Source organism: Zootoca vivipara, chromosome Z, assembly GCF_963506605.1.
Source record: "Zootoca vivipara chromosome Z, rZooViv1.1, whole genome shotgun sequence".
Taxonomy (NCBI): domain Eukaryota; kingdom Metazoa; phylum Chordata; class Lepidosauria; order Squamata; family Lacertidae; genus Zootoca; species Zootoca vivipara.
In genome coordinates this window covers 21808611-21825735 of record NC_083294.1, presented here as the reverse complement: position 1 = coordinate 21825735, position 17125 = coordinate 21808611, and the positions used below count along the sequence as shown (strand labels likewise).

The 17125-nt window shown below is 41.5% G+C and overlaps 1 protein-coding gene across 3 annotated transcripts in view; it reads left to right on the top strand.

Annotated features, from left to right (window-relative positions):
* The window catches only part of LOC118084151 (vascular endothelial growth factor receptor kdr-like), a 200096-nt gene that overhangs the window by 158526 nt on the left and 24445 nt on the right, over nt 1-17125 (top strand). For all 3 annotated transcript variants that reach the window (XM_035113499.2, XM_035113500.2, XM_060270643.1), the window contains exons 24-28: nt 64-175; nt 10196-10295; nt 12842-12947; nt 15333-15457; nt 16901-16979. In XM_035113499.2, the coding sequence (XP_034969390.1) occupies nt 64-175; nt 10196-10295; nt 12842-12947; nt 15333-15457; nt 16901-16979 (522 nt within the window). The remainder of the gene's footprint in view (nt 1-63; nt 176-10195; nt 10296-12841; nt 12948-15332; nt 15458-16900; nt 16980-17125) is intronic.

Below are 17125 nucleotides of genomic sequence, written 5' to 3'. Positions count from 1 at the left end.
TCTGGACAAATGTAAATATTGTTAATACTACAGTAGTCTCCTTTTGCTTTCTTCATTTTGTAGGCGAGACTTCCTCTGAAATGGATGGCTCCAGAAGCTATTTTTGACAAAATTTACACCACGCAGAGTGATGTTTGGTCTTTTGGTGTGTTGCTGTGGGAAATATTTTCTCTAGGTAATGTTGTGCTTACTTTTATTGTGTTTTATTTTAAATGGACTGAATGCTGTGCAAAATACATTTCAGATTAAGAATGAGAGTAGGATATTTGTTAATAGAGAGTAACACATTAGGCATGATTTAATATCATTGAGTTACTATTGGAGTTCTGTGCGCTAACGATGGTTGTCTATATTACCAGTAGCTACTGAGGTGTTCTCTTACAAAGCTGTTCTTGTACTTGTCAGGACTACTGAAGGGCAGCATGCTTGTGGTGGCTATATTCAAAAGGAGTCAGATACAACAGCCCTTAGATGGAGCTGTGCTGAGAGTACCACATGTCCTAGAGATCTGCTTGGTTTCTCCTAGAAACCAGACTTTTAGGGTTGCCGTTCCAGCCATCTGGAAATTAGACACCAGCTGAAAATAGATGTTTAGGCACCTGCTGAAGACAACTTTATTTAAGAAGGTTTTCACTAAGGTGTGACCAACTCATTTATGAAATAACTATACTATAGATGTGTAGGGGTGCTTTTAATTTTTTTAAAATCTTTTTTATTTTATTGAATTCCCTTTTAATCTTGTACACTACTTTGATGGCCTCAGACCATGAAGCAGTTTATAAATTTGTTAAATAACAACCACACAGCAGAACAAGGCAATTTGCATCTATCCACAGTGCTTACACCTCCACATGCCATGAGAGCAATCTCACCTCCTGTTCATGAAAATGGCTGGCATGCAGCACTGTTCACGTCCTCTGGTGTGCACAATCCCTTGCTTGGCAGAGTCACACATACAGAGCAAATATTTAGGAGTCACGGTGCTCGGGGATATGTAGCTGTAAAGTGAAAGCAAAGCTGAGCACCTCAGTAACAAGTCAAAGTTGCTGCAGCCAAACATTTCTATGGGTAGGTTCTCAGAAGGGATCATCATCATCATGAAATTATTTATATGCTGTCCATCTGACTGGGTCCCCAGCTACTCTGGGCAGCTTCCAACAAATATAAAAGCATAATAAAACATCAAACATTAAAAACATCTCTATGCAGGGCTGCCTTCAGATGTCTTCTAAAAGTCAGATAACTGTTTTTTTCCTTGGCATTGATGGGAGAGTGTTCCACAGGGCAGGAGCCACTACCAAGCAGACCCTCTGCCTGGTTTTCTATAATCTCACTTTTCTCAATGAGGGAACCCCTCAGAGAAGGCCCTCAGAGCTGGACCTCAGTGTCCAGGCTTGAAGGATGGTGGAGATGCACCTTCAGGTGGAGCTTTAAAGGTCAGCACCAATGCTTTGCCCCATATAGTTGAGGTTTGGGCTTATCCACACTTCCACTCTCATCCCGGTGCTTTCTCCTGGGGAAAGCAGCTCTTTAGCTCTCAGTTGGAGCAAACAGCCATTTGGGTTTTCCTGGATCTATTCCAATCTATTGCCAAAGAGCAAGTTTTCCTTTGGAAAGGAGCGGGCCAAGGGGAAAACAGCACAGACATGTGCTTTCTAGGCAGGGCATAAGCAGAAGTGTGAGCAGCTGATGGGCAAGAGCCCTTCCTGACCCTGGAGAATTTCTGCCGGTCAGAATATGCCATACAGAGCTTGATGGATAAGTGGTCTGAGGTGATATGATGCAGCTTTCCTATTTTCCGTGAGGCAGGCTGTGAGGGCTCAGTGAGTAGCTTTGCTCTGAAATGGTTTGAAGCCAAAACCCTTTTTTTAAAAAAGCTGATTGTTGATTATACACTCTTCTTAAGCCAGAGGTTGATTTCAGATGGATCTTGATGTGGCTGATAGACATTTTGGCCCACAACAAATGCTTTCAAAGCTGGAATTGACATTTGCAGCAGTTCAAACCAGGAGACTTTGTGGAAAACTCTTAATCGTGGCTTCTGTGGATTAAAGCTATTTTGATGGACCAGAAAACCTTCCTGTCAAATGGTATTTTCCCACAGGCCGAGCGGGTTCAACTCAGAGACCACACAGCTCAAAACGTTGCTTGCTGCGGCTCCTGCCCCAGATGGCTCAGCTACCCACCACTAGCAATATAAGAACTCCCACAACAAGGAGGGGGGAGAGAATGAATGCTGCAGATATTTGATCCTAGAAGAATTCTTTACAAAATGCTGACTGGCTGAAAAACAAAACACCCACAGGGCCCACAGGTTGGCTGAAGCCACTGTCACAGAAATGCAGGCAGTTATGCCGGACTTTGCATGTTCTTTTGCCAGAAGGAGAAAGAGATGGGTTTTCCCCCCTGACTGTGCCACTCATGCAAGCCTCAGAATGTTTAGAATGATTATTCATTCTCCATTCATGCCCATGTGCATTTTTAAGGGGTAAGGCTTTCTGGAAAGGCAGAAGTAAGGATGGGGTGAGGAGAGAATTTGATTTAGTTTTCATTTAATGGCAAACCAACCAAATTCACACTTGCCAGTGCAATACGCAAACCAAAACACAACCACGCTTGAAATTTGCACTTCTCTCAATTTTGCAATGCAGTTCACCTGCCAAGTAATGTGTGAAAACATGCATATACTAAGAACAAGTGTGCATAAGAATACAGATATCACTAAATGTTGATTTGCAAAAATTAATGAATTAGGCAAATTTGAATGCAAAAATGGTGTATATTAGGAGAAATTCACCCTAAATTGCTGCTTAATTTTCATGGCAACTTGTTGATTTAAAAATTCAGAAACTGGTGTGGAAATGTGGAGAACTGAACTGAAGAGTGGACAAATGAGAAAGTAAGAGAAACTGAAATTGATAGATTTTGGTAATCCCTAGATCAAATGGCTTACATTTTTTGAAAGGGATGTGGATTGTTGCTTCTTTATCCCAGTATGCAGTGGAACAAACCTGAGGCATTTTGAGTAGAGAGCAGGAAAACTAAATTAGTCTGCAGAGAGTTTCATGAATAACAATCTACAATTGCAAGTATTCAGGCTGATCCATTAGAAAGAATCTGAATAACAACAAAGCAGTTATTTTTGTCCAAATGCTTCATCAGGCTGTGGCTCTTGGAAAAGAATGCCAGTTTCTATTTCTCAGCTTAGACTTAGTTACAATATTCAGCTTTCCCTCAACTTGGTGCCCACCAAATGTTTTGGGCTACAACTTCCAGACTTCCTGATAGGAGTTGTAGTCTAAAACATCTGGCATCTGACATGGCATTAGGGTGGTGGGGGTGTATGCTAGCCTGCTTTTGAGCATCACAGTTTCTAAACAAATGGAGGTGAAGCATTAAAGCCACATTTTTGCATGGCCAGATCTCAGAAGAGATTTATATGGAACAGCCTAAAGGTTTGATCAAACCAAAGGAAGCACATCTACCTTAGTATGCAAATTTCAGAAGGGGCTTGATGGCTCAGAACAAGCTGCTACAGCCTGGAATGAGAAACTATACAGCTGGATTTTTTCAGTCTTCCTCCTTGCCTGTCCCTCATTCCTTAAGCTTTCAGTACTTGGGTCATGTAAAATGTAGTAATTTCTACTGTGGCTATTGGGGTGAAGTGATTTTTTTGCAGGGAAGGGAGCTGCCACAACAGCTTCTTGCTCCATGCCAAGGGCACAAGGGACCCTCAGTATGGCTCTGATGTTGTTATTTAGCCGTTTAGTCATGTCCGACTCTTCGTGACCCCATGGACCATAGCACGCCAGGCACTCCTGCCTTCCACTGTCTCCCACAGTTTGGTCAGACTCATGTTGGTAGCTTCAAGAATCACTGTCCAACCATCTTGTCCTCTGTTGTCCCCTTCTCCTTGTGCCCTCAATCTTTCCCAGCATCAGGGTCTTTTCCAGGGAGTCTTCTGATAGGCTCTGATAAGCACAGGCAATACAGCCAAATACACCTATGTGTGACATGTTAGGTACTCTTCCATGGAAACATATTGCTCACCATGGTGAACATCTTCACTGTTACACTTTTCTCCTTTAGAAAGTATACAACACAGTACCTTGAGAAATTGTCCCAAATAATTAATATGTACTTATTTTTCTCTGGGAATGGAACATTGAGTGGACCAAATAATAATAATAATAATTAATAATAATAATATATTATTTATAACCCACCCATCTGGCCGGGTTTCCCCAGCCACTCTGGGCGGCTTCCAACAAAATATTAAAATAGAGAAATCCATCAAACATTAAAAGCTTCCCTAAGCAGGGCTGCCTTGAGATGCCTTCTAAAGGTCTGGTAGTTGTTGTTCTCTTTGACCTTTGGTGGGAGGGCATTCCACAGGGTGGAACTACTTCTCGTAGCGAGGGAACCGCCAGAAGGCCCTCGGCGCTGGACCTCAGTGTCCGGGCAGAACGATGGGGGAGGAGACGCTCCTTCGGGTATACTGGACCGAGGCCATTTAGGGCTTTAAAGGTCAGCACCAACACTTTGAATTGTGCTCGGAAAGGTACTGGGAGCCAATGTAGGTCTTTCAGGACCAGTGTTATGTGGTCTCGGCAGCCGCTCCCAGTCACCAGTCTAGCTGCCGCATTCTGGGTTAGTTGTAGTTTCCGGGTCACCTTCAAAGGTAGCCCCACGTAGAGCGCATTGCAGTAGTCCAAGCGAGAGATAACTAGAGCATGCACCACTCTGGCGAGACAGTCCGCAGGCAAGTAGGGTCTCAGCCTGCGTACCAGATGGAGCTGATAAACAGCTGCCCTGGACACAGAATTGACCTGCGCCTCCATGGACAGCTGTGAGTCCAAAATGACTCCCAGGCTGCGCACCTGGTCCTTCAAGGGCACAGTTACCCCATTCAGGACCAGGGAGTCCTCCACACCTGCCCGCCTCCTGTCCCCCACGAACAGTACTTCTGTCTTGTCGGGATTCAACCTCAATCTGTTAGCCGCCATCCATCCTCCAACCTCCTCCAAGCACTCACATAGGACCTTCACCGCCTTCACTGGTTCTGATTTGAAAGAGAGGTAGAGCTGGGTATCATCCGCATACTGATGAACACCCAGCCCAAACCCCCTGATGATCTCTCCAAGCGGCTGCATGTTGATGTTAAAAAGCATGGGGGAGAGGACAGAACCCTAGGCACCCCACAAGTGAGAGCCCAGGGGTCTGAACACTCATCCCCCACCACCACTTTCTGAACACGGCCCAGGAGGAAGGAGCTGAACCACTGTATGACAGTGCCCCACAAATCACTGTAGATTAAATCTAGCACACTGGTGCTTCTCTTTTCAGAGGATGGAGGGAAAGAAGGTTTCACACTTTTCTCAGTAATGCATTAGAGGCAGTAAAAGCTTTCCACATCAGTTGAACTGTTGTGGAACTTCTGCACAATGGAAAGTTTTCTAGTGTGCTCACACAGTCTACACATGACAGGTCCAACAATATCTGGGTACAGGATTTGGCTACTTCTGGGCATGGCCAGGATTTTATAGGACATAGCATTGGCTGCTCCTGCCCTAGTTGAACTGAATATCTGCTGTCAAACATGCACCTGAATCCTCAGCAAACAAGACTTTGAATTAATGTTCCAAAAACATGGCATTAGAGCACATAGAAGCCCTCTCCATCTCCAAACATACCATTTGGGTGACTCAGCCAGCACACATCACACCTCAGCAGCACTGATTTGGACATATACAAGGGACCAACAAAATAGCCTGGAGGTGAAAGATGTAGTTTAGGAATCTGATTTACATTTATGCTAGAAATGTATTCAGGCACACCATTGTTAACTGGCAAAACCTTTTATTATACAAGCTTTAATAAAAAGATAACATGCAGTGCAGATACAGTTATCTCCAACAGGCTCTTTAAGTTGGAGGAATTGCTTTGATTTTAAGAAAGTTTGTTCTCTGTACGAGGGATGAGGGAGAAATTTGAATCTATTTGCACTTAAAGGCAAACCTACCTCATTTGCAGTTTCCAAAGTGATACACAATGAACACTCGGCCAATCATCAAAATTCACACTCTGAATTTTGCAATGCAGTTATCTAGCCAAGTAATGTGTACTGAAATGTATATACAGTGGAACCTTGGTTGTTGAACACTTTGGAAGCCGAACAATTCGGAACCCAAACGCCAACAACCTGGAAGTGAATCAAACGGCTTCCAAGGCGCGTTTCTCCATTTTTTAAAAGGAATGTGCCGACTGCCAATTAGGTCTCAGTTGTCGAACATTTCAGAAGTTGAATGGTCTTCTGGAACGGATTGCATATGACAATTACTGTATGACGGCAAAGTGTGCATTAAAATGCATATAGTGAAAATTACATACAAAACTAAACTATGCTGGGGGAAAACATTTTGCAAAAATATGTGCATGAGGGAAAGTTGCATACAGAAATGTGTATATTAGGAGAAAATCACTGAATTTTCATGGGGCTTCTTTTATATATAAAAAGATTACAAACAGATGTGGAAATGTGGAGAACAGAAACTAAGCCTGGAAAAATGAGTAATGGGGGGGGGACTAAAAATGACGGATTCGGGCATCCCTACTGCCAACCCAAACTGCTCCATTAAGACAATGGGTTGCTCTATCAGCACTGGGTTGCATTCTGGTCACAGCACAATTTCTGATTACCTTGTTGTGTGACTCAGGATTAGAGTCCCATTTCTCTGTGGCTGCAGTTGAAAAGCAAATTTTTCTTCCAAAGCAATGTGTTGATAAAGATCAGCCAGGCGTTTCTGGGTTTTGGCGCTCTCCTATCTACAGTTCATGCAATAAATATTTAATTGAGGAGCTGTGTCAGTGATGGAACTCACTTACAGAAAATTTTTTTTACAGATCATTAAGAATCAGAACATGAAGGCTTGTTTGCCTTTGTTACAGGGCATATTTGGGCTTCCAAAATTCGCACTTTTACAGGGCTCCTCCACTCCACTGCCTATATTAAAATAAAAAATTCAGATAGTAAAAGGCATCACTTCTACACACACATATCACTTTTTCCTGAGACAGCTATGCTTTGTGCCTGCTGCCCCTCAAGCTGTCAAAATAAAGACCATTTGAAGGTTTGGCATAGCATTTATTAAGTAGTGCAGACGTGACAATGAACTATGATTAAAACTGATAAACGGAATGTGGAGTTGGAGGTAGTCAAAGAGGAAAGGAGGAAGTGCAAAGGAGCACCAAACCCTAAGGATATATTATTTATATCCTCTATGTTTGATTACATTCATATTTTAAATATTCTTATACACCCAAAAGGGATTTCCCAACTTCTGTCAACATTGTTTTCATATAAGACTCCTTAGCAATTGGAAAAGCGACAACCCCCAGGTTATCCAAACAGCTTTAAGGAACAGTTGTTCTCTGGCCTGGGTTCTCATTCATTCCTCCTTGTTCCTGCATTACTTACTTTGCTCCCAAGCATCCAGTGAAAGCTGTCAGGCCAGAGATAGACAAAAACAGGAAATTGAGCATGGAATGTAAAGTGTACAGAGATTCTTCAAAACTTGGACTCCCATTCAGATTCCTTTAAATCTCCTATGTTAAAACCGGATTACATGTTCTTCCAAATGATTTTTCAGGCTTCAGGGAGGCCAGATTATGAAAGGAACGTTACATCCCACAGCCCTCTGGGAAATGAAGGAATTGGGAAGCTTACAGAGTTAGAGTGGAATTAATTCTTCTATTAACTTTTATAATAACTCAAGCTTTCAGGAGGCATGATTCCAGGGAAAGCTGTTGAACAGGGAACCCACACACGGAACATTATCTGTTGTTTTCTGAAACACTGAGTTATTTTAACGCCCCTCCAGCATTTGAAGAAGCAGTTATAATATACATTTAAGCGATCAATAAATTGTTTGAAAAGTTGGCAAGTAGTTGGTTAACATTTTATAATGCAATGTAATCAAAGGGTTGGGGCAATCCTGGTTGCTGTTTGATTTGGGATGGACTTAAGATTTACCAGGTGTGCAGTGACAGCCCAAGGGGTTGCTTCAGGTTCACTTCCTGACATGTCAGAAGGAATGTATGAATTAGCAATAACTACATACAGCACAGATATTTTGTCTAGTTCCAAATCCCCAAAGCATGTTTTTTCACATGCAGTAGACAGGTAAGCTTCAGGATCAGGGGTGGCTTTGGGAGCACTGGGTTGGACCTCTGTGGGAAACAGTATGGTGAGCTAGATGTATCCTCCTCGTTCCTGATCCAGTGGTGGGTTCTTTTGCTCTTTTGTCCTGTAGATGTTATAGTCAAATAGTATCTTAAGGCACCTGAGGCTAAGCAGGTCAAGGTTTGGTCAGTGCCTGAATGGAGGACACAAACTAAGAACCACATTTAGGCTTCCTTGAGTTCCAAAGCTGAAGAAAAGCAGGATGTAAATGTAATAAAATGTACATATGCAAGAATGAATGAATGGGGAGGAAGAAGGCCTGCTTTACCTTCATTTTCTGCCTTCAGGCTGTCTCAAGCCAGGAGTTTTATAGGCATCCTGTAAAAACAAAACAAAAAGGGAGATAAAACCTGAAGCCTAGATTTTTTGTTTTTTTTATTAAAGGTTTTCTTGGTTTTCAAAGATATGTGCAATGTCTGATTTTGCAAATCAGTTTCATTTGTTGAGACATTGGGAAGAAAAGGGGGAAAGAGGTAGATGGGGGAGGGTGGGTGGGGTCGGGTGACTATCTTTCTATTTTGCTTAATGTATGTGGGTGGTTTTGTCAGCGTCGCTTGTGTAGGTTCTCTGCTGTTCACTTGTGTTCCTTTGGTGATGAGAGGTGTTGGGGTTGACCTAGGATATGGTTGTTCCTTTGTGGTTGGCTGTGGTGGTCTTTGTTTTGTGTGTGAGTGGGGTGGGTGAGTGTTTTGGAATAATCCCCACCTGCATCACAAAAAACTCATAACCCACTTAGTCTCAGCAACCAGAAACACCATAACCAGACACTGGAAAGACCTGTCAGAAGTAAACATGGACCAATGGTACCAAACAGTATGGGAAACAGCCTTATTAGAAAAATTAATCAATAAGTTGAAACTGACACGGGGACAAATAGAAGAAGACGGCTTCACCCCTGTATGGTTCCCTTTTATCACATACACAGCCCAACAAGACAATGACAAAAATCCACCAACAGCATACAAATCAATATGGCTAACCTGAAGCATAGTTGAAGACAGTCATGTTTTTCCCAACACTTTTGCAATTCTGAAGTGGAATATACTTCCTTACCCCCACCCCGCTCTGAGGAAATCAAGGTCTATTAGAGAGCTGCTCAGCTCCATTGCGCACTTACTTTCTTTGCCCTGACAGTTGTATTAGTCAGGGTGATTTATTTGTGTTCTTTTCAGTTTCCTTGTCATATTAGTTCAGCTGTCATTACTGGAGGCAAGGCTCCTACAGGGTCTTCAAAAGAGAACAAGGTGCAAGCAGCGGGCTGAGGTGGCTTGTCTCTCTAGACATTTTCTATCCAGTACATTTCACATTTCTTGTTATCCCATCAGCCGTTCATGAAACAAGAGCTTGAGCCTATCTTGCCTTAAACTTTTGCTCTTGAGCGAGTTGCACAATAGTTTTGCTTCGTCGCTGCAAGGGGATGTCTGCATTGACTTCGCATCTATGCATAACTAACTAAGAGGAACTGAATCACCTCCAGGCAACCACCTCACGACATTTCTTTACCTAGTCCCAGGCCATAGATTTTCAGTGAAAATCCATCTGGACAATGGGATTTTGGCTGGTCCCACTTATGAGCCCATCCTTTCTATACATAATAGTATGTAGGTGACAAATCTCCTTACCTTAGCTCCGTTTTCTGCAATTCAGTGCCAACCAGCTTAGACAGCTTAAAAATAATTTGTCTTTCAATAATTCTGAGCCATAATGATAAGTGTAGGTTTCCGTTTCAGGGTGCTTCCAGATGACCAATTTATTGAGCTTTCTTCATGATCTGTTCCTAAGGTGATTGGTCCATGTTGGCTATTTAGTTAGCATCCATTCTGATTTCTTTGTAGGGAGGCTAGATGGTGTTGCATCAAGGAAGGGTTATCCTTCTTGCAGGAGATGCAGGCTCTGCTTAAGGCATCTGACAGAACATTAACTGTCTCTGTGTCTCTGTGTTTGTGTCTACAGGGGCAACACCATATCCAGGTGTGCAGATTGATGAGGACTTCTGTCGACGCCTCAAGGAAGGGACAAGGATGAGATCACCAGAATATTCAACTCCAGAAATGTAATTTCATCTCACATGTCTTTTTCTTTTTTTTCTTTTTAAGTGCTATTTTGGTTTTTTTATTTTAAAAAGTACAAAACAATACAATACACAACAATCAACAAAACGATCAACACTCAATTTAAAAAAAAGAGATTGAGTTCACACGTCACAAATTCCAACATGACTTCTAATCCCCCCCATTGTGATTCACATGTCTTTCTTGGTCACTCTTGTGTACTGATATATTGACCGTGTAGGAGATGAAATGCATGAATCATATCTATCAATTAGCAATTTTGCTAATGGACACCATTATGTATTAATGTGCTTCAGCATATGTGCCTCTTTGTTCCTCTTCCTTCTGGAATGTTTAGTGTGCCTGCCTTACCCTCTCCCTTCTTCTTCAAGTACTGTGTGGATTTTTGCCTTCCAGAGCTTCTGGCTGGGTAATGTACTCTGAACAGCTGTTTCACCCAACACCTAGTCCAAAAGCAGTGGTTAGGAAATTATATCTATTCTTTACCATTGGGGAGGGGGCTCCTCCCTTAGAAGTTCTAAAAAGCAAGTGGTATGCAAGTTGCTTTTAAATGGACAAGTGGGATTTTTTTTCATTAAAAACATTTATGTGGACACAGTTATACCATGTAAAAGTACTGTAATTTACTATGAAACTGGGAAGATGTGTTCATTCATTCATTTGTATGACCTTAGGACCAATTCATACAAGCATTTGGCTTTTAAGAGTGATAAAAAGGAAAGAATGTAATAACCAGTCTTCTCTCATAAATACCAAGATGTCAGCTTACCTTTCAGTGGTTCAGCTTTCTAGAATGTGGGCAGTCATGACTAGGGCTGGGTGATATCAGCTTTTCAACATTGTGATGTATCACCACCTAAACATACTGATGTTGAAAAGGAAGGAGCAGCATTCAGCCCCAGCCCTGCAAGGCAGTGGGGTGAAACTGCCTCAGCTCCCTCCAGTGACAGTGCCCAGCACAGGGAAGAAGGAGGCAGCCTATGGAAGATGACAGAGATCGAACCTGGTTCCTTCTGCATGAAAAGTATATACCTTATTACTAAACTTTCTTTTTGAAGATGTGGGTGACATTTGCTCATAGGGACCTCATCTGTTCTCCAGCTATTCTCAAAGATTATAGCCAGAGGCTCTGAGATTACATCTGCATGCTCCATTAGTACCTTGAGTGAAGCTCATCAGGCCCTGGAGATCTGAATTCATTCAAAGTAGCTAGGTGTTCCCTTACCACTTCTTTTCCTATCTTCGGCTGCAGCTCCCTCCTTGCATCATTGATTTTGTTATCATCAGGTTGGGAAGTGCTTTTCTGGAAGTGACAAAAGAGGCAAAGGAGGTGCTGAGCTGCTCCAGCTTCTCTCTGTCCCCCAATAGCATTTCTCCCTCTTCTCCATCCAGAGGACCTACTACTTGCTTATTCTTCCTCTCACTTCAAACATAGCCAAAGAAACCTTTTTTATTTATTTTTTAACCTCTCTTGCAAACCTGATTTCATTCTGCACTTTAGCCTGCCTGAACTTCTGCCTGCAAGTGTTGGCTACTCATGTATACGCTTCCTTTCGTGCTTTTCCATTTATCCATTCCCTTGACATGCCCTTCTTAAATCTCCACTCATCTGTGAGCTCCTTATGCAATTATACTGGTTTCTTTAGATGCCTCCCACTTTTTCTTTCTTAGAATTGTCTGCTTTTGTGTCTTCAGTATTTCACCTTTAAGAAATTAGCATCCATCTTGGACTCCTTTCTCCTTGAATATTTCTGATCATAGTATCTAACCCAGTAGCAACTTCAGCTTTATGAAATTGGCCTTCTTATAGTCCATAGTGTGTATCTGACTACACTCAGCTTTCCATTGTCTCTGTATTATGAAACCCAAGAGGACATGATCACTTCCTCCCAAGATTCCCTGTACTTCCACTTTGTTGATCTGTTCCTCCCTGTTGGTGAGGACCAGATCCAAGATAGATTTCCCCATTTGTTGCTTCTTCCACGTTCTAGGAAATGAAATTGTCATGGAAACAATTGAGGAATTTGTTGGACTTTACATTTTTGGCAGAGTTTGAGTTCCAACAGATAAATAAATCTTTAATTGCGGTCCAAAGACCCATAGAACAATTTCAGAACAAAATACAGTTAAGACAGACAACCACAAAAGAGACATGATGATCTTTGTTTCTTTTAACTTCCGGAAGAAACTTTGCCACGGCCAGTGTAATATCATTGGACCTGTCATCCAAAAGATATTTGGGTAGTTGAGGTCTCCCATTACAGTACTACTGTACCACTCCTTTTTGAATGTTTGGTTATCTGCTCTAGGAAAGCATCACCCAGGTCTGCAATCTGGGGAAAGCAGCAGAACCAAAAAAAAAAACCCCAAAAACAACATGCTCGGACACACCTTGAAAGCATGGCATAAAAGGAAGTCTGGACAAGCCGTTATACCAGCTTTCAGATGATGACATGAAGAGAAAAGATAACATCACAAGTGAATAAGAACTGTTAATGTTTAAAGCTCAATTCTTTTTTTCTTGTAGCTACAAGACCATGCTGGATTGCTGGCATGGAGTCCCGACAAAGAGGCCCAACTTCTCCGAACTTGTGGAACGTTTAGGAGACTTGCTCCAGGCAAACGTTCAACAGGTAAAGTTCAGGGAAATCTATCTTGTTTCAAGTTGAATCAATGTGTTCAGAGCTTGTGTGCTTTTGCTGAAATTCTAGACCTTACGTTAAACAAGTTTGTTAAAGGTTGCATCATAGCGGAAAATACAGAGCAAATGTTGAATGGGCACAATGTATCTCATGCTCACAGATTCAGTTGTAGCCATGCATGACCAGCAAAAAAAAAAAAAAACATGTCCAATCATTGAAAGCCTAATTTGTCTCCCTAGATAAACAATATGCATATTTGTAATTAGTTTTCAGCATCCAGAAAGTGACTACCTTGTTTCTCCTTAGCTGTGTAGCTTGGACACAGACATATATCCGGTGTCCTAAACTCATCATTGCTTTCAAGGGCTTTAACATAAAAGGCTTTGTGTCCCACAAAGGCAATTACATAATTGCCTGTTTCACAATAGCTTGATCAACCTTTTATTTCTGCTTTTAGAGCAGAGCTGTTATGTAACCTTCAGTATCTTGGTTTTCAGTTCTCCCTTTTCACTTGGCGAAACAAATCAGTGAAGCTCAGTTGATGGAGACCTAGTTTGCCATGTGGGGGTGGGGAGTATAATTTGTGTATTCCAAACATAGCCAAGGAGAACAAGAAAGAAAAGACGATGTTAAGGGACAAGAAAAATAAAAGTAGGTGAAGAGGGGGGTGGCAGAATTGAAAAGGGTCTTTGTGGGGTGGTGTAGTGGTTAGAGGGCCAAACTAGGACTTGGGTGGACCAGGGTTCAAATCCCCGCTGAGCCATTATTATTGCTATTATTTATTAAATTTGCATACCACCCTTCATCCAAAGAACACAGAAAGCTTCACAACATAAAAATACAAAATGAGAACACAAAATACATAATCAAACAGAAACTGAAACTAAATAGAGATCTTGGGCCTGTTGCTGCCGCTCAGCCTAGCCTACCTCACAGGGTTGTTGTGGGGATTAAATGAGGGGGAGAACTATGTGCCACACCTTGAGCTCCTTAGAAGAAAATGTAGCAACATTGATGTGCAGATATCCTGAGACACGTCTTCTGGGAAGCTCACCTGACACAGCCTCCACCATCCTGGTGCCCTCCAGATGTTTTTGACCGGAATTCCCATCAGCCTTGTGCCCTGGCTGGGGCTGATGAGAGCTGTTGTCAAAAACCGTCGAGGGACACCTAGTTGGCAAAGCCTGGTCTAGCTCCTTTATTTTGACCCCCTTGGAGCTCCTTGGAGGGTATGGGTATGGCTATGTAAAGAATACTCAACGAAACTAGCACATTGAAAAGGGGCACAAGAGATGATGATATAGTGGACCAGGTGTATGTGCTGTATTTCCGTATTTTGATCTTTTAGTAGTTACTATGTTAGTTATTTTAGATTTATATAATGATGTTTGGGAGGATGTTATCTAATTCTTCTGTGCTGCTTTACAATGTGAACATTTCAATATATGTTTTGTATTTTTGTTTTGTTTTTTATAATGCTGTAAACAGCTTAGAGGCATTTTCAAAGTATGTGGCAATGTATAAATTACCTAAATAGATATATAAGTGATCATCACTCATTTTATTGATCCAGATTTCACAATAAAACATGCCAATATTAGAATTGCAGAATTATCAAATATCTCAGGACAGGGGTTGTGTGTGTGTTTTTTTGGGAAAAGATTTCATTTATTTGGAAAATATTTTTACTTGTATCATCATTGCACTTAGCATAAATTTAGCTACCATTTCTATAATTAACTTATTTGTATCAGACATAAGAAGATAAACATTTCCATCAGTCTTCCAAAATTCAAAATGATCAGTGGATTGATCAACTATTTGGTGTTGTTAAAAATTGCAAAACAATAAAACATGGAATACTGCATCATTTAGGTCTGAACCACCATATAAGGTAACTTCTTAAATCTTCCATCAAGGAGAACTGAGGGCATAACATTAAAATGTGCAAGAGGGTGCTCCAGCTCTGCTAATATTTGCCTTGAAAATTGTTATAGGAAATGCCAAATGACAGAGATGAGCAGATCTTTTTAGCTACTGAAAGTGAGTGTCAAATTTGTTATTTTTGTCTTCCTGATCAAGGCTTTGAGCTGGGAAACCCAAGACTAAATCTCAGCTCACTAGGTATCCTTAGATCACCTCAAGAGACGAGAGGCCAGTCAAAAGCCCTAAACCTTCGTGCTACTGCATTGCCAATATATTCACAGTAGTTTTATAGAAAAATGAAAGAAAGAAGCAAAACTCCAGAGGGTTTCTGGGATAGGGATCCTGCTAGAAACCAACTCAGCAGAATGTGACAGTCACTAATGTCTGAAGCCAAGTAAGAAAAATGAATCTTAGTTTCCCTTATTTTCTTCTTGATTATGAAATATGTAGGATGGGAAAGACTACATCCCACTGAACATTACATTGTGCCCAGATGGAGATTCCAAACCCAAAATCAGCATCCTTGAAGAGAATGTGAGGAAGGGTTTTCATCGCTGGAGTACACTGGAAGCTTAGTAAGGAAATTGGTTTTGTAAAATAATCATAGTGATTCGTCTTTCTCTTTGGGGTTTGGGAGAAGACTGCTGCTGTTTCTAAGCTTTTGCTAACAGGAGGGTAAAGCCAATGGTTTGTTTGCTGTTCTGGGATGGATATGTAAGAGGTCCAGGGTAACCTGCGGAATCTCAGCAAATAGATACCGTAATACAGCATCTATTTATCTTTACCAGCAAAAAGGCATCATTATGACAGGGAAGCAGAGGCAGTAGCTTCATTGCAGGAGGACATGGCTGTGAGTTAGGGGGACAGCAATGCATCTCTTGGCAAAAAATGTTCTTCTTCTAAAAATGGCAAGATACAGATGGAGAACATTTTTAGGCCAGAGCAAGACTAGTGAGAGGTGCAGCCTGGGGAGAATCCTAAGGGAATAGAGAATAGAGAGAGTTGGAAGACCACATTTGGCTATTAGGCCTGAGGCTCCTGACCCTTATATAGGAGACAATAAAGGGATATTTTCAGGAATACAGTGGATGGTAGAGCCTCACCTCTCCCCTGCTGACTTGGTTTTTTGGAGGGGTCATTTTTGCCCCTTCCATAATGGTCTCTTGCCATTTGCTGGCTATTTCAGCAAAAGGTGTCATCCTCCATAATGTATCATTCTCCTGTATTCATAGACTATGTTAACTGCATAGTCGTGTTCTGGGTTCTGTTTTTTGACACCTTTGTTTGATTGTTTATTAATATATTTATATTCCTTACTGAAAGATAAAAAGTAATGTGTATGTAATTGTTAAGTGCACAGGATAAAATAAAATGTGAAAAAAGGAGGGAAAGTGAAAACGGGGGGAAGATAACACCCATATACAGTACAATACAAAACAAAAACAGAACTTATAAACATTACAAGATTGGTATTGTAGTTAACCTACATTTAATCTAATATACTGTAGCATTTATAGAAATGAATTCCAAATATCATTAAATTTGTCCATGACAAGTCTACGTTTATAGGCAATTTTTTCATGTGTTGTGAGTTTGTACATATCTTCTATCCATTCATTGAAGGGAGCTGCATTTTTATTTTTGTAAATTTTGGCCACGTTAGAGCATGACAGAAACCTGAAAGAGAGAGGGTAGGCTGTGGAGATTTTTTTCTTTCTTTCTAATTTTACCTCCAAACTATTTTTTGGGCTGGTGACTGTTATTTCCATGTTCCATGCAACTGAGGCTAGGTGCTAGAACAACTTTGTTGAGGCCACACAGCAACTGTACAGGTGAGTCCTAAGTTTTTGGGGACCAGCTCAAGCATTCTCCTTGTGTTGTGATTGTGCCGTGGCTCAACAAAAACGATTCAGTACACATGTGCCTGAAAGCTAAATGCAGCTGTTGGTTTCATCTTTCCGCCACACAATAAAGAACTAAAAGTCTGTGACTGAATCTCTCATTCTCCTTGTTTTCAGTATTAACCCCAAGAATCGGCCGCTCAGTGTGAAAACATTTGATGAGGTGTCAGTGAAGAAAGAAAAAAAATTGCATGAGGTAAGTTTGGGCCAAATGCTTTGCTCCCCACAATGCATCACTGTGCTTCCTTGCGCCTCCCAGTCTCTCTCCTGGAAAGCAGCAGTGAACCATCCATCAAAAGGTCAGGTAAGCAACACCTCTCTATCCCGCTGCCCACTTTTTTG